Genomic DNA, 21,818 nt, shown 5'->3' on the forward strand with positions numbered 1-21,818 from the left:
CACACACGTGGCTGGGGAGGAAGCAAAATCACCTTCAGCCCATAACAGAAGAGGTATACCACAGACCTTCTGAGCTTCCAGACAGGACAATGCATCAAGCAAAGATCGTCTTTGCCTTTATAAAGGGTATACCATGAAACCCTACAGGTGCAGACCTGGGTCCCTCGCAGCCGGTCAGAAACCGTAAGAAAGCATGATGGCTCAGATGTGTGACGACTGCTTTACAAATGATTTGGAAGTTCCCAGGATGGATTTTAAATCTGCTCCCTGTCCATCAACCCCTTCTGAGACACAGAGGGAGAGACCTTCCCTGCATGCTCAGCAGGAGCAGGTCAGGGCAATGACTGCATCCCCGGGGGCAGGACTGGAAGGGATGCCTCCCGTGAAAAATTAGGATCATGGCACCAGTTCTCTGCACACTGAGGTCTACAGGAGACTTTGGGCTTGATCCAAACCTTATTAAGTCAATAAACATCTTTTGACTGACTGCAGCAGTCTTTGAATAGGCTCCTAATGTGTACAGGAATTTTAATTTCATTTTTTTTTATGTATATATCTATATACTACTTTTTTTTTTTTGGTGCAGACCAGCCCGCCTGGCTGAGACTATGCAAATTGAAGTTTGATTTGCTTTGCAGGCTGGTATTTGAGAGACAACACAGTAAAATCTTTCTTAGGTAATTGGACAACAGCTGAAACTGTGGACACAAAGGGAATTTCCCTGGAGAGTGTATTGCTTTCTAGAAATGTCAAATTGGGTAGGCCAGGCAAAGCTATTGAGCTAAAACTTAGCAGAAACCTGTCACATATGCAAATACACTAAAATACGATTTCTCAGTCAATAAAACGAAACTGCCGAGTTTAACGATGATACCAAACTATCTGAACAGAAGACAACCCAAGCAGTCCTTGCAGGATAACTAAAAGCTCTGTAAATTACTGATAATAAGGACCGCCTCCGGCAGCACCAGCCTCACACCTGGGTAAGGTGGGAGAACTCCCACAGGAGGGCTGGAGCTCGGCCCCCGGGAGAGGGGAGCACGGCCAGCGACGCAGCCCAGACCTCGTCCGCATCAGGAGAACTTTATTCCAGGCAGAATAACAAATGCTCATCCTGAAGGGGGTCTTGGGCCGCAGCCGGGGCCACGCACCGCGCATGAGGGGAGCACGGCACACCAAGCGCCTGACAAGACGGACTGGACCCGCGGCACTGATAACACGAGCGGTGCAGCCGCTGCCACCGAGTCCCTGCAGCACACGCGCAACTGCACAGCGCCTGTGCTGGAAACGCAGCTCCAGAGAGGCCGAGTTTAACAACTTCACGTCCCAGCTCCCAGACGCGTTGGGGAGAGGAGGAAAGGGGAGAGGAAAGGAAGCAAGCTTGCTAAAGCAGGCATAAGTCCGTGCAGAAACCATTAAGGTTTAAGAAGAGTCACTTCAGGAACATGACTGCAGCCTCGGCATCAGACAACGTTCAATCACTGTTGCAAAACGGCAAGGGAAGGGTACCTGTCCCAGCAGCAAGCCTGCTTGGCCACCCTGTCCCCACTATTATTGACTACGGTAGTGCAAACACGTGTGTGCACTGGTACATGAAGTTACTAATTTTGGGTCATTCCCTTGCTCGTTTCAGGAGCAGCTTTTATGGACTTGGAGCCAGTCATTGTGCCATGGTACTGCTCTTCCCTCCCTCTGCCCAGATCGCATTTCTTCTTACTCCTCAGAAACCCTGCTCTCTCTTGTTCCCCTGGTGACTATGAATGGGGGGGAAACAGGCTTCAGCTGCAGTAAGAAAATGTTTGGTTTAAATACGAAGGAAAAGCTACTAATGTAGAAAAGAAACATGTCTATAAAATGACGGCGATGGTGGAGGGTCACTACGGATCAAGGGGAGCCAGTCCAGCAACCGCCAGGAATGACGACCAGCATCACGAGCGTGCCCTCGGTCAGATGACTGAGGTGATCTCCAAAGTCCCCTTAAGCCTAGTTTTTCTTTGATTTTCATGACTTGGCACTGCTAGGAAATGACCAGGGGAAGTGGTTGCCTGTCCCCTTATTCTGAAGATGTGTTATGGCAAGGCCATTATACCACTCCGCAGATACCCTCAATACCTCTGTGCCTTTGACGTTCCAGTAAATGTAGCCAACGCCACGCTAACTACACATAGTGCCACTGAGGAACATGCATATTATTACATGTTATGTGCAATTTACAATAAGTTAATTTAAATTTTTGGAAGAATATTGATTTTTTTTCGATTTCAGACGTGAAACCCAATGTATTAAAAATATTAATACCACAGTTTAATTGGGAATCTCTATGTAGGAACCAGGACACAATGCAATCAACACATATAAATTGAGGGCACGGTCTGGCACTTCCTGGAATGTAGAAATGTTTGAGACAAGATTATAAGCATGTTGCACTAACCATAAGTTCACAGTTGGATGCTTATGCAATAAAGTAGTTCTGTTTAGCTGCAGCAATTAAATTAGCACAGAAAATACTACCACATCTCTCACACACCTTGCTATGTTCCTTCTCCTTCCAAATGTCACTACTGACCTTTTCTGCAGCTCTTCACAATTGTTTGTGTTTTTGAATAATTACTGACAATATATCTAAGATTTCTGTATAAACCTGAACATCAGTAACACCTGTGGATCATATAACCAGCCATTTAAAGGAAGTAATCTCTTTGGCAGCTGTTAGTAATGGACATGGATGTTTCCTCTGTATTACAAGTTTTCTTAAGAAAGGTACCACTTGCCTGACAAGTTATTTATAGCATTCCTAAAAATACTACGGAATGTGTAGGAGGTGCTCTTTAGAAAATAAAAATAATACCTTTACTTAAGAATAAACACACACATACCTTCTAGAGAAGTAATAATTATTTCCATCTTTTGTGAGGTGATGGCTGACATGAATCCAGACTTTTGTGGATGACATCTTCAGGGGACACACAGAGATCACACACGTAGTGGCGAATTTAATGCCTTTATGAACAGTCTCTTAACTAGATTTATTGTTTCTATAGATATATAGATTAAATCTAAATGCAGATTAAAAACGCAGCATTTCAACCACTGCTCAGTTTCCTGCCCTAATTCAACGAGCGCTCAGGCAGAGATGAGGACAGTTGTGCCTGCCGGGCTCACAGAGGTGTGGGGTTGGCATTGCACCCCTGACCGAGCCAGGATGCTAAAACGATGCACCCTACAACCTGACTTACACAGCCTGGACCTTCGGTGCCACAGAGCAGAGCTGAGAGCCCAGTGCTCGGCCCAAGATCTCCGGCAGCTCATCAAGGGTTTGTGGCAGGACCATCTCACCCCATGTCCCGCTGCGGGGAGCAGGGGCTGACCAACGGCTCCTCCTTTATCCTCGCAGATGAAAGGTAGGAAAAACCTTCTGCCACGACTCAGCTTTGAGTAAGAGAAAGTAAGAAATCCACTACCAACCATGGCTTCTGGCTGGGAAAGCACAAGGACAGGAGACATCTCGGTAAGGATGTTGCTGCTTTAGCAGCAATACAGACCATCTCAGTTTTGCCTGCTTGAGAAAAACGGCTGAATAAACCTACCTCGGTGCTAATGGTTAATGATAACTCCCTCCTTTCACAATGGCCTTACAAATTTGTTTGTAGGAAAATGCCTTTTGTCTTGAATTAAGATTGTGCTAATTTAAGAGCAAAATCTGCTTAATTAAAAAAGGGCAATTCCATTCCCCGTTGGCTCCTCGCCCCTGAAGACACACCGCAACACCTCATCTCCTGGGTTTAATGAATCAGCAAATCCATGCTTTATTTACAGGCAAGGACTACATTCTTCTTCTTCTTAAGTACCAGAAATTCTGGGAAAAGCCAGCGTAGACAGTGCTAAACATCTGATCAATTAGGCCCGTAGATGGCAGGATGGGACTGTCCAACAAGCACTCCTCACGCGGGTGCTCTGGGAGGATCACGTACTTCATACGCTTACCCACAAAACACAACACATTTGGATGATACAGAGGACTTAGCCATGAATAATTAGTAAATTGCCATTCATTATTAATTTATTGGAACCACTGCTTCTCTGTATTCTTCCCGCAAGGCTCAGTCTTTCTATTTTACAGCTGCTGAATTTATTATTAATAGCTAGATCTTAGACATGGCCAACAAGTCTTCCATTAGGGGTATGATAAATTTCTTTACGTTCGCGAGATCTGGGATGTTCATAACTCCCCAGACGTGAGGTTCTTCTGCAAACTGATCTGGCTATCTGTCCCCGGGACAGAAGCGGCTCTGGGTGACCTTCTGCTGGGCGTCCCCAGCTCACAGCAGCGGTAGGGTTGTCCTCCGGCCATGGGTGATCAGCCATACCCCAGACAAGTTCTCCTCCTACCCCATCCACCCCGCAGGCACTGTCAGGTACAGGTCCATTCATCTACCCTCTCCCTTCCTCAATCCACGTCGCAGCCACACAAAGTCAGCTTTTACCTTGTCCTGACATCCCTTTACCCACTTCATGACTTTCTATTAGCTCAAGGTTGCCTTTATGGATCACAGAAAGCCAGGGCCCTCTCTGTATTAGAAGAACTAATCCTTTTTCTGGTACCCTTGAGTTTTATATCTGTACAAGGATGCAGACACCAATAACGGAGAATATTCTTAGCTCTGTCCCTGAGAAAGACTCCCAGCTGTGCACAGCTACAATATCATTTATATATTATACGGGGATGTGCAAATAAAGAAAATACAGTTTTTCTAACTCCACTATACACATTTTTCTTAAAAAAACCCAACAGCAGACAGAAACAGCCAATTAGCAATTACTTAGAAATATTGGGCAAGGTGCCAATACCTAACAGCGGAGGTGTGCAGGCATCCACGCTCAGGATTTGAAGTGCTCCCGCTGTAGCTGTGCGTTGTGACAGCGTTTTGATAAAAACCCCTGTGTCTTTGCACACCCGTTGTGATAGTGCACGGGAATGCAGCGGGGCACATGGCGGGGCTCCCGAATCGCGGCCGTTACTGGCAGCTGTGCTAATGATGCTATTCCGACCGCTCCGCATCTCGGACCGTATTGCACCAATGCAATTAAGTTTAAAATACACACTGAAATAAGACATCAACATCTAATTTTTAACATTTGTCAAGTAACATGATGATCAAATTATACTTAACCCTGTATTTGACTATCAAATGTTGCAGCCGACCATTAACTGCTAACACTTCCCCCACACATACCTGAACCAGCGCATATGTTCAGCTATCATTGCCAACAAAATAAAATGTAAGTAATGTTTCACAAGAGAAAATTGTCTCTGAAGGATTAAGGAGTCCGTACTTAAGTTGCTACCCTGTGATGGTCTGTTATTTTTTTATTTTTTTTTTTTTAAAGCGATACTCTTTCTAGATAAGATTAATGCAGACTATGAGCAAGGAAAATACTCCACCACATGATCTTCATTCCCAACTGAAATCTAGATCACCACCTTTTGGAAACCTCTCCTTGTTTTGATTCGATCCAAAAAATGATAGTATAAAATAAGACATTTCATCCTGAAGTCAAACCTCTGAGCTAACGTCACCCCCATATTCCATTCTGCGAGGTCAGGATCCGACCCAGTTTTCAGTATTCTCTCTCGCACTGTTCTGCTTCACACATCCCATCTCTTTCCTGATGGAGAACACCTATTTTTATGATTTGTAACAATGTACTTGGTACTTATATGACATTTTCAACCTCTGCATCTCTAAGTGCTTTTTAAGGGTGGCTACATGGTATCTCAACAATACAAAACTGATAAAATCCTGGCAGCAGCTAAGAGACAGATTCAGCTCTGCTCTGTTCAAAATTAAACCAAACCTTCATTTTACCTTCTCTGAATTGCAAATACACCAAATACTATCTGCTTCTGGCATAACATTCCTTTGTTTTCACTTCTTGCATTTTCTGTTTAAAATAAGCGTAACATTGTTTCCACTTTGTTAATGATTTCTCAAATATTAAATAAAATGGCAGCAAAGGCTTCCTGCTGTTTTCTGCTTATTATGTCTCTTCTGCAGTAATTTAGAATACCCTGACAATACATATCATATAGAAAGTATATTCAGAAGGAAGTTTCACAGCTAGAAGGCAATAACCCTAGGATTTAAGCAACTGAAAATCCACATTTCCACTCAATAAGGAATATCTTTATGTAGAGAAAAGTGTGTAGGATATATTCTAAGTTTTGTCTTTCAGTTTTATCACTATTGCAACAGATTAGCACCAAAGTTCAACTATGAACATCTTCGGATGCCACTAACAGATGGCTAGATATTCAACAAATGTGAAATACTACAAATTCACAGATAAAAATATCTTTCGAGCAGGACATTTGAGACCCATTTTAGGTAACCTTCATGCTAAAAATCTCAATGCTTTGCTTTACCTATTAAAACGCTTATTGTCTTTTCCAAAAGATTTAACTTTGAGTCCTCCGCGACATCACCAACGACCGACAAACTGACCTGGGAGCAGGGCTCTGGCACACCCCAGTTATTGAGCTCAGTATACTCCTTGAAACTTGCTGGACAAGTTTTTGTTTACAGTGATACTTTAGGGATCTGTTACTGCTATTCTGAGCAGAAGATTCTGTCACACTAATTCTGCCTCTATACCACGATGGCGGGTTGGTTTTAGTTGTGGGCTTTTTGTAGATTCATAACTCATTGATACTCCCAAAACGTGCCTTCACTTTCAGAACAGAAACCCATCTGCAGTACAGAATAAATAACCAGGTGTATTATTTCCCAGTACTGAGGAACGCAATGGTATTTATACGCCTTGTGAAGGAACCAGGGGAAAAAAGCACACTACTATTTTTTGGCTTTTGAATCCATGTATGTGGAAACAAACAACCATGAACATTTGCCACGTGTCCACGTTACTTACGGTTGAGAGGCAGGCTGGCATTGGTCGTCCCTAGCTTGTTGGCAGCGACACATGTATAGTTGCCAAAATGCTCTTCTGTCACATTGGTAACAGTAAGAAGTGATCTTGTACTATAATTTTTAATAGTAATTCCTTGTTGACCATTGATCAGTCTAGAAAGCAAAAAGAAAATTTCTGTAACTCATATACCATAAGCAATATATTTTTTTTTCTTTCTTTACAGGCAAAACTGGTAGCACAGAAAGCTGTTTGCAAGCTGCCAATGTAGTCTGTCAAGCAAAATTATCATAGCAGCAGATCAGAGAGGCCAGGGGCAACACTGGAGTTGTGGGGTGTTGAGGGGAACAGTTTCTGCCTCTGTGTCCTACAGTCAAAAGAAAATAAAGACTGACACCTGTGGCCTGCCTGACCACAGGACAGGATATAAACTCTCAGATGGAGAGCTTAGATTTTAAATTGGGCAAACCCAACTAAAAATGTAAATACCCTATTTGGGGCAGAAAAGTATCATGCTAAGTCTTTCAGAGTGTTTTTTCAGACTCTGGAGATTGCTTGTGTCCTCACACACCTCCAGCTGACAGCAGGTGAGGATTAGGCAGCCAGAAATGCAACTACGTGGGGTTGTGACCACAGTTTATTTTACAGGCCTCTACAGTTACAAATTAGACTGGCAATTAGCAAAGGTGTGCTACAGCAGCACCACATCCTGAGACAGCAACCTGAACAGAAACCAGGTAGTGAAGCGTAGGAAAAAGCCAAACCAGGGCTCTTTTCCCCCAGCTCTGTTTCCCTGGCTTTGAGCTTCCCACCCCAAATTTCATAGCAACTCTGCAGTTCTTCTGACGTTGCTTCCAAAGCCATGTCAGAAGCACCCCTGCTGCACTGGGGCAAAGATGACCGATTTAAATGTTGCTGTTGTAGGTAAACCACGTCTGGTCAAACAAGGAGTTGAGACGGGTAACCACATTATTAAAATACTAGCTACAGCTGATTAGTCATAATTCCTTATATTTCACATGAGGAGCAGAGTTCCAGATTAAATATACAATTTTTGTTTGATATATTGAAAGATATAATCATATATCCTGGGAATGAATGCAATCTTTTAGCATTCTGTCTAAACAATCTCTTAGCATTCCGTCTAAAAACATTTCAAGTCTATCATTAATTCCACTTCTGCATATTGTGGACTGAATACTTCTCATCAGTGCAGGAGTGCCTCTGTTCCCATTTAATCACTACATGCTGGCGGGCAGGCAGGGGGTTTCTCTTCCCTGTGCGGTCTGTGCTGCTGTGAAGGACTCTGGTCTGCTCTGTGCAGCCCATCGTCCGGGAGAGGACATAGCACATCCCATGGACACAGGCAGTTTCACAAGAAACATAAAAGAATGGGACTGAAACGCCTGGTTTGGGGTGAACGCTGCAGTCAGAAGATTCATCTTTCCTCCAGACTCGTCAGTCAGAAGCTTGTCCTTTCAACCTACACGCGTGCTTCTGCAGGCGGATGTTCTCCTTCTAAAACTGCCGATGCCTGTTCCTCCTCTTTCTGCCTCTCTCGTGGAAAAGCCCGAGAGCCTCCTCCACTCCAAAACACACACACCCTGGTAGGACTCTCCCCTGCCGGCACACGAAGCCGGTGACGGCGTTACCGGCGCGGCAGCAGCGGGTGCCGTGGAGGTGATGCTCGGCGGGCAGAGCAGGCAGGCGTCCAGCAGCTTGCCCCAGGTCCTCGCTCCAGCCCCAGGGCAGACGCTTCCCTCGGGATGCCCCTTCCCAGCGGAGAGGCCACAGCCTCCCTCCCTTCCCGATGCCTTTTGGGATTTGAACCCCCCCGTCCCCTCTCCTGCCCCTCTTCTGTGGATCTCGGCGTACCGGAGCGATGGCTCCGCTTCCACCCACAGCTTATTTCTACCAGCTGTTTCCGAGCCACCTCCATCCTTTTGGCCCATAACTACAGCTTGAACTACAGCATTTCTATGTTACGGCTGTAAGGTTTTAACTCTTTTTTTTTTTTTTTTCCCCAGACAACAATGGGGCATTGGGATTTCTGCCGTCCCCGTGCCCCGTCAGAGGCGATGTTCATATCAAAAAATTAACTGTCTGCTTGATGCGTGCAATCTGCTGCCTTCCCCAGGCTGCCAAAAGGACGAGCGCTGGGGGTGCCAGCTCAGACCCCTTCCCCTCTCCCTCTCACCCTCCTTCCTCTCCCTCCGCTCCCACGGCATCACCTTCCCTCCATGTCCCTGCTAGGAACTGGCTGACACTGGGGGGCCAGAACTGGAAGTGGAGTAAATGGAATCGGACAGATATGCATATCAATAAGCTACGTAATCAACAGACCGAGGAGTTGGCATTAGTTAGCATAAACTCAGCAGTTTTGAGGATTTCCATTTGCAGTTGTAAGAACCAGATGCTTTTACTTTTAAATTAATTACTCCCGTGTGCTGCTCTGCCTGGCTTATTGACTGAGCACAGCGTTCATTACTCGTCTGGGTTTTACCAAGTTACTTCTCGGGTTGGAACAGCATTTTAAGCTGTGTGCAGCCACCCTACACTTTTCTTCACCTCGCTGCTTTGTACTGCTGCTTATAAAGGGAAGAGTGATCTCTGTTTTACTCCAGAGAACATGCCTACGCATCCAAAGATCATGCATCAGTGCCAGCCCGAGGGGTACCTACCTTTGGTTTCATTTTTGAATACCTTCACATTATTATAATATATTAAGCCATTATAATGAGTTTTGTTATTTCAAATGTAAGTCTTGTTTGCTTTGACAAGGATAAGGGAATTAATATTTTTAGATAGGTGACTTTTGGGCTTCTTCCCTGTGGCTGTTTAATGTCTGAGATCTAATTTCTGCGTAACCCTGAAACATAACATACTTGAACAGTTGTGAATTTCAGAAACCAGGACTCAGCACAGTGAAGCCATTCTCCTCTCTGCAGGGAATCTTTCTACAGTTTCAGAAGCCATACACTCTTACAATTTGAAGATGCTTTTACTAACTTTTCCCCCAAATTTCCAGTCCTTTCCCAGCTCACCCCACCCTCCCTGTCTCAGGGTACCCTCAGCTCAGTGTCCGTGCACCACCAGACAGCTCTCACATGGAGTTCAAGGCACCGTTTTTGACAGATAAAGAGCTATATCATCTGAAACCTGCCCGTGAGACTTCTTCTCGCCTTTCCCCACTACAACAGGAGGCGTTCAGCCTGCCCGCTCCCTGCCCTGGAAAGCCACCCAGCCTCCCGTCGGCACCAGCTCTCCGGCTTCGGGCTCCTCGCTCCTTGCGCTTGGCCAGGGAAGAATATTGCAAAGCACGCTCGTGCATCAGCGCTTATGGGGAGTTAACGAACAGCGACTCTTGTGAGCTTGGTGATTAGGTAGAATTAGTCCTGCAAGCTCTCTGCCTTGAAAGACCAGTAGTTTTAACTGGATGTAGTCTGCGACTGCTTTTATGTTTAATTTTAATGGCGGTTTTATGATGAGATGATCCCTGGAGTCTGGAAACTGTGGGTTTGGATTTACATTAATCTAAGTAACAACAATACAGTTTACAGGCCCAAAAGGCTTGTTTCAGATGCTGAACATACACTTAGGGTTTCAGATCTAACTCCCACTGTTCATTTATTCAACAATTCATCCAGATCTACAAAAAAAAAAAAGTCCCAATCCAAGACTCGCTGAAGAAAATGGGATTCTCTCTATTCTATTAGCAGAAAATATAGCAAGGTGGGCACTCCCAGTATATAAATTTAGTCTTGTAGCGTATCTGCAAATTATCTGCAGGATAACGTACATGCTACTCTGAACTACCTATGAGAGCTGACTCTTCTCAGTTTTGCATTAAAACAATGACTGAGCTGCCCAAAGCTCATTCTGTGCTGGCTTTCCATCATCCAGAGGTAAAGGGGAAATACTGGAAGAAAAAACCCGATGTCTATGTATTTTCCTCTTTCCTGCAAGTGGTGGAGGTTCAGGGATCCCCAGTACCTTTGTAGTCATATATGTCTAGCCTATCTGCCAACAACAGTTTAACAAAAAAGCATGGACCATTACGTCTAACATAACACTTGAGCGGTAATACACGACAGGACAGTACATTTCTTGCTCATTACAGCAAGCCTCAGCTGACACACCAACTGAGACAGGAAACAGAAGGCACAACTTTGGTGTCCTGAAATGCTCTGTTCAGTCTTTCCTGCTGCTGCTGTGGCACTGAAGGTGCTCGTGAAGAAAGGAATTGGTCAATGTTATAAATAGAAAAGTGATTATCACACTGGAAACGGCTAATTGAATCCAGAGTGCTAAAACCTGTGCTACAATACTTTCTACGTAAAGTATGTTTCTGCTGCAACTCCCTCCAACATGTATACAATTTAATATGCATCTCTGGAAACAGGATGCAGATGAATTTTGCTGACAGAAGAAAAACATTTACCGTTACATATAGTAAAGATCAATTATATTGTTTTAGAGGATGCTTCAGGATATGGTCAAAGTGCAATAGTTATGACTGCTCCGAAAAGTCACGAAGGAAGATGAGCAGCTAATGCTCCTGAGGGGGAGCAGCTGGCCAGTAAGAAATGAGCTGACAGATGGCTTTCTATGAAAAATGGTCATTAATATTCTCATGTCAACTCCCAGGTTTAATGGGATGTTCAAGCTGAGAAACCCAACTGTTGGAAGCCAGGAAATTCCAGAAGCTAGAAAGTGCATTACGGACAGTTGCTTGCAAGGGACAATATCTGCTTGCTTTTGCGCCAATACGCAAACCTAACAAAAATAAGCTTTTAGGTAAGCTAAGAGCTGTAAAACAAAATTTCCTATTCAAAAAGAAAAATATCTACCCGTTTAATTAGCTGCTTTTTAAAATGAAGACGACCCTACAGAAATGCCTGTTACCATTACATAGCACTAAGGACCTGAAAGGGAAGCTGACTGTAAACAAAAGCAAAGCACACGGTCAGTTTTTAGGGTTCGAGGAGAGCGCGCTCCCCTGAGCCCCTCTCGGATGCCGTGACGTGCAGCAGCTCTACTCAAGTCTGTGGACTATAAACCCGTGGCCTAGACCGCTAATGGCACAACCGGGTGAAAATTCATACGCATTAAGGTTTGGTTGAAAGTCTTGCTCGTGAAACAACCTTTTCACCCACAAAACCCTCAGTGGGGAACCTATGGTGATGAATTTAAAAACCAAAGAAATCCTTTTAGTAGACTTTTTCAGTGCCTGTCTGGTTATTACAGTTAAAAGGCTGTCATTACTAAAGCATGTTTAAACGTTAGGCTCATTATTGCAATTATCACTATCACAGCCCAGCCACCGCCAGCCTGCTTACGCCTCGCTTTCGAGCGCAGAAATCACAACCGCAGGGAAACCGAGGCGCTCCCCCAAAAGCCGCGCGGCACGGCCATCGGCAGCCAACGCCTCCGAGCGCCCGAGCTCTTTAAGCTCGGCATTAATTCCAGGACAGCCTGCCGGACTTGTCACCACGGGGGACAACCCCAGCCCGGTGGTCTCCTCTCTCTTCCACCCAGGTCACCCCCAGCGGCACGAGGGGGTCGGCGAGGGCCGGCTACTTACTTCCTCTCTCCTTTGTACCACTCAAAGACCGGGGCAGGAACGCCTGCACCTTCGCACCGTATCAGTCCGTTCCCTCCAAGCACCACACCGCTGGATTTAAGTTCCTGAATTGTGGGGGCAACTGAAAAAAAAGAATTGTAAAATGGATATTTGCATCTAGATACGCAAACTGTTCAAACGCCGCTTTTCTTCAGCACGCTCAACGTTACTCTCAGCCTGGTGCGTGTTTTCCAGCTTGATTCACATTCAATCACGTTTTCTTCCAGCAGTGTAAAAATTATCCCACATAGCAGATTCTGATATATATTCTGTGTATCTGCTGTAAAAAACACAACTGAGACATGAAGAGATATCAATCCCATATTGAAAAAAGCTGTTTTTCCAACTCAGTTACTCAACACAAAGTATAACTACTTATAAGCATTAGCATCGTACAAGATGTATTTAGAACCTGAGAATCGGAAAAAAGGCACATGAAGCCCCAACACCGGTGCCGGCTGAGAGGCTGCGGGGTCCTGCTGGGCTTGGCTGGGGAGGGGTACGGCAGCGCCCAGGGTCCCAAGCAAAGACGGGGCCAGCGCCACTTTTCTTCTGCATCGTGTCTTCTGCAAATGCCCCATAAACCCCAGAGGCTTAGGTGGCCTTTGAGATCTCGTTTTGCATATTAAAACAACAACAAACTTACCTTAGCAATTACGAGCCGACTGTAAATGCCATATAACAGCACGACTTTTCCAGTATTACACTGGATATAGATTTGTTTTAGTAAATATACTTTGTCTTTTAAAATAGTAAACATTGTAAATAGCAATAAACGTTTTAAGCTAAGAACTACAAACAGGTACAAATAAAGATAAAAAGCGATTGTCAGTTTTTCCAGTTGCCAGCGAAGGGCCACCGTAAGCTGAAAATAAAACACAACAAATTCCTCAGGAAAGAGATTATCAAAGGAAAGGCTGAACAATTGCCTTCTCCCTGGAATTTTTTTTACATTTTCTGTTTTTAAACAGTAATTTATGTGCATCATAAAACTACTATAAAAACCAAAACACAGAACTTATAAATAAAAATCTGTTTATTTTTTCCCAAGCAGTTTTCCAGATGTTGCTTTAAGGTGTTTATGTACATGTAAAATGCTGACTGCCTCTTGTCTGCTTCTTTTACCATCTCATCCATCGCTCAGCACACCACTTTAAGAGACCGTAATCCTTTATGGGAACCAGCCACACTAAAGAAGCGCCAGATATACCAAAGAGCAGGGTGACGCCGGGTTTGCCGCGCAGGCGGGTCAGCTCCATGGCACACCTCATCGCACACCCACCCGCCAGCACCGTCCACGGCTGCTTTTCCAGACACGAGGACATCGCAGAGAGTCCTGCTGTCATAGCCCAGGGAAAGCAAACGCGCACTCATAGCACTTACACCCAAGTCTCGATGTTTAACAAAACCGGGTGAGTGCGTTTTGGGTGGGATTAAACAGGACTGGTTCTCTCTCACCTATCGCTCACATCCTAACCCAAGTCAGGCAGACAGACTACAATTTCCCACAGACGGCAAACACACCCTCTGCCTTCAACTTTCTCTTCCCAATGGTAACATCAAACCCATCCATAAATTCATTAACTTTCAACCAGTAACATTAAAATTTAAAGTGGATAATAAATGTGTAATCAATTTGCATGACTACCTCTCCATAATCTGCATGGGGGGAAAAAAAAATATCAGATTTTTTTTGTTACTCCATAAAAATAAAAGGAACATATAAAGCTTACTCCTCCCTGAGAAATGAAGCAGTTCATGCAGTCAAGGCTTTTAAAAACATAACTTTGAGTGAGACTGATTGCTTGAAGAGCTGTGAATTGGTCACATTTTGCCTTTGCTCCTACAGCACCGCATAGCACCAGCAGCTACTTGGAGCACCACAAAGCTCATAGCTCAGCTTGTGCTTCTGAAGCGTTCAAAAGAATAACAACTGAAAATGTCCAAGATGAACCACACAAAAGCAAAGCTTGTGCAAGACAAACCATACAAAAGCATTGCTTGAATGATGGAAGACAATGAAAGTCTATCGCATGGGCACACGATCAGTGGAGGTTGCCAAAAGCGGGTCTACGGCTGGGAGGAGGTCTACCTCTCCCACAGAGTTTCCACCCGCCCCGGGACCGGGGACCGCCTGCCAGGGCTCCCACCGCTTCCGTCAAGTTGTACGAGAGACGTGAACACTTGCAACAGAACCCCCGGGACATTTCTCCACCGCCAGTTCACCTGCGGCCGGTGGGTTTGCGGCTGGTCCCAAGGTGCTGCTGAGCTCCTGGGGAGCACCCCCAGGCCCTCAGCGTTCGGAGAAATGCCAGCTCGCTTCCCCGTTTACCCATCTGACGCTGTGGTTCTGGATTGCTGGGGGACCTGGTCCACCCGCCTGCCCAAGGCAGAGCCAGCCCAACCCAGGTGGTCCCGATGGACCCCTCCATCCTCAGCGTTCCAGAGCTCCAGGGAGAGCCACAGCCTGCCTGGACGGACACGCACCCGCACTTACTCATCCATGTAGTTACAGGTACGCACCTTGCTGCGGTTTTAAACCATTACTTATTTTGTCCCTGGTGATATAAAGAGTAGGTCTAAATTTCTCCTCAAAGAAAGCTTTTACCCATTTAAAGACTTGTGCGCTCATTCTCTCAGTCCTCATTTGTCTAAACAAACTCAGTCTAAAAGAAACTCGGTTCATCCTCCCTCATTTCAGACATCACATTTCCCCAAAAACGTGCGTGGTTTTTGTGGTGCCTGGAAGCCCTCCAGCTCACCCACACTTTGCTCGAGCGAGCGTGCCCACCACGAGGTGCAGTACTGCCAGGGAGACATTGCCAAGTGGAACAGCATCGTCCGCACGCGATGATACCCACCCACTGATGACTGAACACGGCGTTTCTTTCCCCATCGCCCCTTAGGATTTCTGTGGCATTAGCCCAATTACCCATCTTACACCTGCACAAGCCCTCACCTGCGGGCGGATGCCACCCCACGCTCCTCCTTTACCAATCACCTTTTATTTTTGTTGCAGCTCTCCTGTGTGTCGAGACAACCTCCAGCCGTGCCTGCTGCGCAGGCAGTCTCCTGGCAGTGCTGGGAAACCTGCCCTAGGGAGGGACAGAGATTTGCTGCACACCTGGAATAAACTCAACATGGCAGGCGTAAGTAGATATAATCTATTTTGGGGGACACCGGAGAGAAATTCTGGGAGAGGTACCAGAATAACGCACTAGATCCATACATTGGGCAAGCTTCCATGAGCTGGGCGTTTAAGCTATTGACATCTGTATTTCCATCACCACTGAAAGACGCTGGGAAGATCTTCAGTGACCACAGGTTTTGTCTTTCAGGCACTGACAGACACTGGGAAGATTTATCGTGACCGTGGATTTTGTCCTGTGCAAGACAAGAGCCCCAACGGCCCTGCGGGTTCCACGGGGTCTGCAAGCCCTTAAATAGCAGGAAAGACTACTTTATCTGGCCCCTTCTCCACATCACCATCACATCATGGCTCCTTGCAAAGCTTTGCAGTAAGAGGCAGATATTTTTCCATGTTATGCAAAGGGCGTGAAAATATTTGTTTTTTTCTAATTCAGAGTGGGTAGGATTATTAGCAAAAAACCCAAGTTTGAAATTAATGTACCACACTGTGTGCACACTACACTGACAATATTTAATTCTCATGAGCTAAGCAGAAAGAGCAAATAAAAGACTAGGAACAGCCCGAGTCACACGGAAAGTTTTCTCCTAAAAAGTACCACCTTCATGCTTCTCAATGTGGCCTGCTCACCTTTAGCTTGGCGTTTTGTGGTTTTGGGGGATTTTTTTTGTTGTTGTTGTTGTTTAGTTTTGTTTGGCTGTTTGTTTTTTAACTAAATGCTGAACATCACTAGTAATAAATTCTAAAATTAAATGATCCATAAAAATGCACAGCTTGCTGATGCTTTTTCAGGCAGGAGCCCCAGGCACCGTGCTCCCGGTGCAGCTGGGAAGGGGATGCCAGCTGGATCCCAGCTACAAATCACAATTCAGGGCTTTACTGTCTGGTGAGGCAGAGTTTTGTTTGGAAAATACTGGAAAACTTCTGAAAAGGGAGTTTTCTTGGGTCTCGCTTTCAGAAGGTTTTCAGCTTCTGTTTGTTCAGAATAAAAATAAAAATCAATATTCTCAGCTCTAGGAAATCCCTGGTTAATAGCGGTATGAAGACACAAACCAAAGATAGCTTAGAGTCACCACTCGCTTAGATTTTTCATTGTCAGGTTATTTTCTTGTTTTTAGTATAAAGACAAATTCGGTGATGCACGCACATTTCTGGTGCACTGATTAGTAATGTGCTGAGCCAAAAATCCATCAGTCCCTACTGCTCCCATCAGTGTGGAAGACTGAGTGACTCCAGATGAAACTGCACACCTAAATACCTGCTGCTCTCATTGCCAAGGTTTGTTTTGGAAAGGAAGGAGACAGAGACATGGGAAGAGGTTCTCGGGCCTCCACTATTTCGTCTATTTTTAAAATGTTTTTCCACGTAGTCAGCGAAGACTCATTTTTGAGAAGACATTCATGATTTGGTCTTGTTGCTGTCAGTCACACTGCGGTTGTCTGCATTCTTACGCTGCTGGGGCTGTATGTGTTTTCTCCTATATAAAAGCTTTTGAGGTTATAACAACCAGAAAGAATACTATATTGATCTAAATACATATAAAATAGCAATAGGAAAGCTCATACGTTACATTAACAAGTGCTCACAAGGTTCAGTTCAATTCTGCCTTCACCGTTATCCAATATACATTGTTTTTTTGGTGAGCAATCTCCCCAACACCAGCGCTGCCCAGTACAGCGGGGATGTGCAAGATCAGCCAACCCCCCCCAGGAGAAGAGAGGGATGGAGGACAACAACATCCCACCTCCAGCCAGGGCTGATGGGCAGGCATTTGGGAGAGGCTGTAATAAACATACAGAAAATAATGTGATTTCCCCTCCCAGGTAGCACGTCAAGAATTTAGAAAATTCCTGAAACAGATGCAGCGACGCTTCCCCCATCCATTCCACCCTGCCTCCCCGCGACAGGGCTCTGCATTTCGCAGCACTGATCATCCCTCCCTGATCACCTCCACCCACCTCATTACATCCTCCCGCAGCTCTTTACAGCTTGCTTTATTTTCTTTTTATCGCCAATAAACTTGCCAAACCTCTGCTGACACCCTTTTATGGGGTGTTATGAGCAGCGCAGAGGGGGCTCGCAGCGTGCTCCGCTCCCCGCGGAGAGACCCAGGGAGGGGGGATCTGACCCTCTCGAATTACTGAGGGGGATGATTTAAATCCTGCTCAATCCCAATGGCAATTAGATGTTTTCCAAATCCCCTGGCAGGCTTCCTGCAAGGCCATTAGGAGCGCTCCCAGTGACACCAGCATCGCTGCCCACGTTGCAGCAGGTAATCCCCCGTCACCCACCGCCCCGGCGGCTGCTGTCGGGTTTTTAGGGCTGCTTAGGGAATCAATAGCAAGGATAAATCTTGGCCATCTAGGAAAATGTTTTCATTCAGGAGTTTAATAATGATGACTTAAACTATTACAGAAAATCGTTTAGCATCGTTAACGATGCAATCCTGCTCTATTCAGCGGATTGATCAAACAGATGCTAGCGAAAGTCCTGAGTGGGCAATAGAAGGCAAGGGATAAATACAGATGGACGCAAGCTTAAAGGCCTGATGAAAGTTTAAAAAGGTCAAAAGAAAGACCAGCTTTAATAAATTTTAAACAAAGTAATTACAGCCGGAAAAACAGTGGAAAACCAAGAGAAAATTTGGTTAAAGATTCAACACAAAAGAGGCTGAAGGGAGGTAGGGGGCAGGCGGCGCTCCGGCAAGCCTCCCCTCAAACTCCGCAGCCTCCACCACTGAAGGCTTTACCACATTCCCCCCCAAGTTACGTGGGAAGAGATTCCAGTTGTGTCGCAGAGACACAGATGTGCTGCTGAGTGCGTGCAGAGCACTTCGTTAGAAATAATAATAAACACACAAGCGAGCAAGAAAAGAACAATTTGTCTCAAAGGTATAGCGCATCAGCGGAGAGTGGAAGCGTTCACCTGGAAGAGCCTACAGGAGGAGGGAAGGGGGCGAGAGCCACAGAGAGCTCCCAAGGGGGAGAATAAAATAGAAAAGTTAGTGGTCTGACAGAAGATGCTGCAGCAAAATACAACAGGGATGTTAACCAGAAAAAACCTCATGTAGGACTAATAATTTTAAATGTATTTGTCATTTTTATACCTCCTAAATAATGGTTATACAAAATAACAACAACAACAAAAAAGATTAGATATGTCTGTCAGCAGCACTTGGCTTTTGTGCCTCATATTTGTAGGATTACTCTCCCTGCGATGGATCCTTGTTCAATCCTCTCCCACAGTTCATCCCTGTGGAGCAGAACACTTCAAATAAATGCTTCATTTCTGACTTGAAAATAAATTACTGGAACTTACTTAATATCAATTTCTCAAATACTTGTAAGTGCTTTGCTGGGAAAGGCTTTTTCAAGTGGGTGCTCAGAGACTCGGCTTAACTGGAGTTTTACTAACGCCCTTTCGCGTTTGTCCCTGCCTGAGATGGCTCAGGAGGTAAGGCAGCTCTTGACCCAAAATACATATTTATTATCCCCACCAAATACATATTTATGTATCCCCACCGGAGGGATTTGACACGAGAAGCATGCAAGCGAGGCGGCAAACCGGACCCGCCACGCATGGGGACGCGACGTAAGCTGCCCCAGCTGCTGGCTGCGGGTTTGGCATCATTCCGCGGGAGTCACCAGTCTTACCCAGCAAAGCGCAACGTGCTTCTACACCAACCCACGCCGGCACACGTCCAGGGTGTGTCAGCTACTGCTGAAACAGCACGGGAGAAGCACAGCTACCTCCCTTCCTTCTTATTGAGGAGTAACAGAAAAAGCACCAGGCAGGACAGGAGCGCACCACAGCATCGGCAGGAACAGCGACACGACGGTCGAGTTACTCCTGTCCCACAACCAAATACGACGCGAGTTCACTAGGCAATTTGCTCAGTTCAGCGTGTGAGCCTCGGGGGGAACTGTTAGAGATTTCAGGATGGGTGAGCGCTACATCAAGTGCTTACGCACACTCCAATGTGTGCCCGTCCTCTGTAATTTTAGTGAAACAATTGAAGTTTCAATAAATACCCCTATTAAAGTCTCATGTGATGATGCTGAGTACTCGCTGCACTCCATCTCTCTCCCAGCGTGTTAATGAGAAAGACGTGAAAACTATCATCTTTGTCTCCCACTCCTGCGCTAAAAGAGCTCTATAATTACTTTCTGCTCAGTTTCTGCTCGTCTGATATCACCAGTGTGTTCACATGAGTCAGGCATTTGTGCTGGGAAACCAAATTTTACAACTTATGTTCCACCCGGAGAGGATGCAAAGTACTGCTGAATCTGGTTTCCTACCCAAATATTTTCCTTTTGCTTTTAAATGTCTAAAGGAACAGTTAAAACAACGCATGCAATACACCGGCATTCAGACAAGCACAGAAAGCATGCAAAAAAGCTCCAGCTAGAACAGGTTTCATCTTTTAACATTTTAATGAGCTTCGGGACTTTTATGCATATTAGTTATGTTGCCCTAATTACTCATTATAATTCTAATGTGCATTTTATATTTAATTACAATGCTTATAAAGATTTGGTATGGACAGTAAATTATTATAACTAGCATGTGCATAATGATTATGAGCTGAATTTATTAACTTTTACACTAGCATTCAGGGCTGGCAACTTCCAATTTCACCTTTGTGATTAACCATATTGTCTGATTAAACTAACATTTTTGTGGCATTAATTGTAAATGTCAAAAAAGTCTTTTATTTTTCCAGTTTTCATCAGATTTTAATTTGGCATCCTAACATAGTCTTTTGTTAGTGAAATTGCTCTCCAGTGTGTTAAGATAAAAACTATCAGGTAAGAGAACAGGTTTTCTGAGATCCGTTTTCTGCCTCAGAAAAACAGATATGAGCAATATTCAACTGTATTCATTTATATGTATATATAGACACACATAGTGTTTTACCAATAAAGCAACAAATCTTTACAAGTGAAACAGTATTCATTGTACTTTATATAATTAGGATGGTATTCCAGTAGTCTAGATTATTTAATTTTTCTAACTTATTCAGAGCAGCAACCCTACCCATTCCCAAATTAATGGAGTGGTTTAATAAATGCCTCTTCATATCAGAAACTTCTCCAGTGTGTGGCAACATTTGAGACATGCCTTTAACAATCACTGGGCTCAGCAACTAACAAGCTTTTTCTCCCCCCCCCCAGTCTTTTCTTGATGACTTATCAAAAAACACTGAATTCAGTGGGATCTTGATGTGTACATGTACATAAATTTTATATGCAAACATACTGATACCTTGTAAGAATTCAACTCAACTCCTGCGTTTCTAGATGTAACCCAGCATCTCTTTTGTGCTTTTGCTTTTCAGAATTTAACTTTACAAACCAGTATACTTTAAACGTTGATTAATTAAACAATTGTGTAAATACCTTGTGCTAGCCATTCAGAAAATGAGTGGATTCCCAAACATTCCCTGCGTGTCATTTGGCATGTTGTAGGGTGCATCAGAATTTCATGAAACGTGCACGTCCCTCAGCTCCGTCTAATGGATTGCATTATAGCAGGCCATCAAAATCACTGGCTGCTGTGCAATTTATGTTTTTGAATATAAGACCTCCCAGCGTTGAGAGGAAAGCTTAAAATCCGCAAGTAATTGTTTTGTGGGAGGAAAAAAAAAATCAGACACACAAAATAATAAATAATAGGCCAGCAGACAGGAATTCTTAACAATGTGTTTTACAAGTATTTGAGTGACAAGAAAGAAGAGGAGGAAACTTAACAAAACCTCCCTGAACCAGCAAAGCAAACAAAGACCTCTGGGGAGCTACACAAGAAAATGCAAGTTAGCAGGCAGGTGGAAGGACTGCTTTGTTTCTCTGTCCATCAGATTTTATCTTACTGCTTCATCTATTTAATCCTTCTGTTTGCCAACAAAGCCTTTTTCTAATCATATTCCCTTTCAGGTAGCTCAGCAGATGTATTTTTATCCCCGCCAGAAGAGTTGCCCCAGCATGGGAACACAAACCCTTCTTCCCTCCAGCGGCTCCCGCTGCGGCCGACAGCGCCCGAGGGGCCGGCAGCTCCGGGCCGGCACCAGCATCTGGGTCTGGGCTCCCCGTGGTTACCACACGGACAAATATTTGGGCGTGAGCC

At 44.8% G+C, this 21,818-nt stretch overlaps 1 protein-coding gene across 3 annotated transcripts in view; it reads right to left on the reverse strand.

The window, feature by feature from the left end:
- Positions 1-21,818, reverse strand: part of NEGR1 (neuronal growth regulator 1) — a 294,195-nt gene that overhangs the window by 52,386 nt on the left and 219,991 nt on the right. For all 3 annotated transcript variants that reach the window (XM_075037379.1, XM_075037377.1, XM_075037378.1), the window contains exons 5-6: positions 12,509-12,629; positions 6,928-7,079 (exon numbers count right to left, since the gene is read on the reverse strand). In XM_075037379.1, the coding sequence (XP_074893480.1) occupies positions 6,928-7,079; positions 12,509-12,629 (273 nt within the window). The remainder of the gene's footprint in view (positions 1-6,927; positions 7,080-12,508; positions 12,630-21,818) is intronic.

This window comes from Buteo buteo, chromosome 10 (genome assembly GCF_964188355.1).
Source record: "Buteo buteo chromosome 10, bButBut1.hap1.1, whole genome shotgun sequence".
Taxonomy (NCBI): domain Eukaryota; kingdom Metazoa; phylum Chordata; class Aves; order Accipitriformes; family Accipitridae; genus Buteo; species Buteo buteo.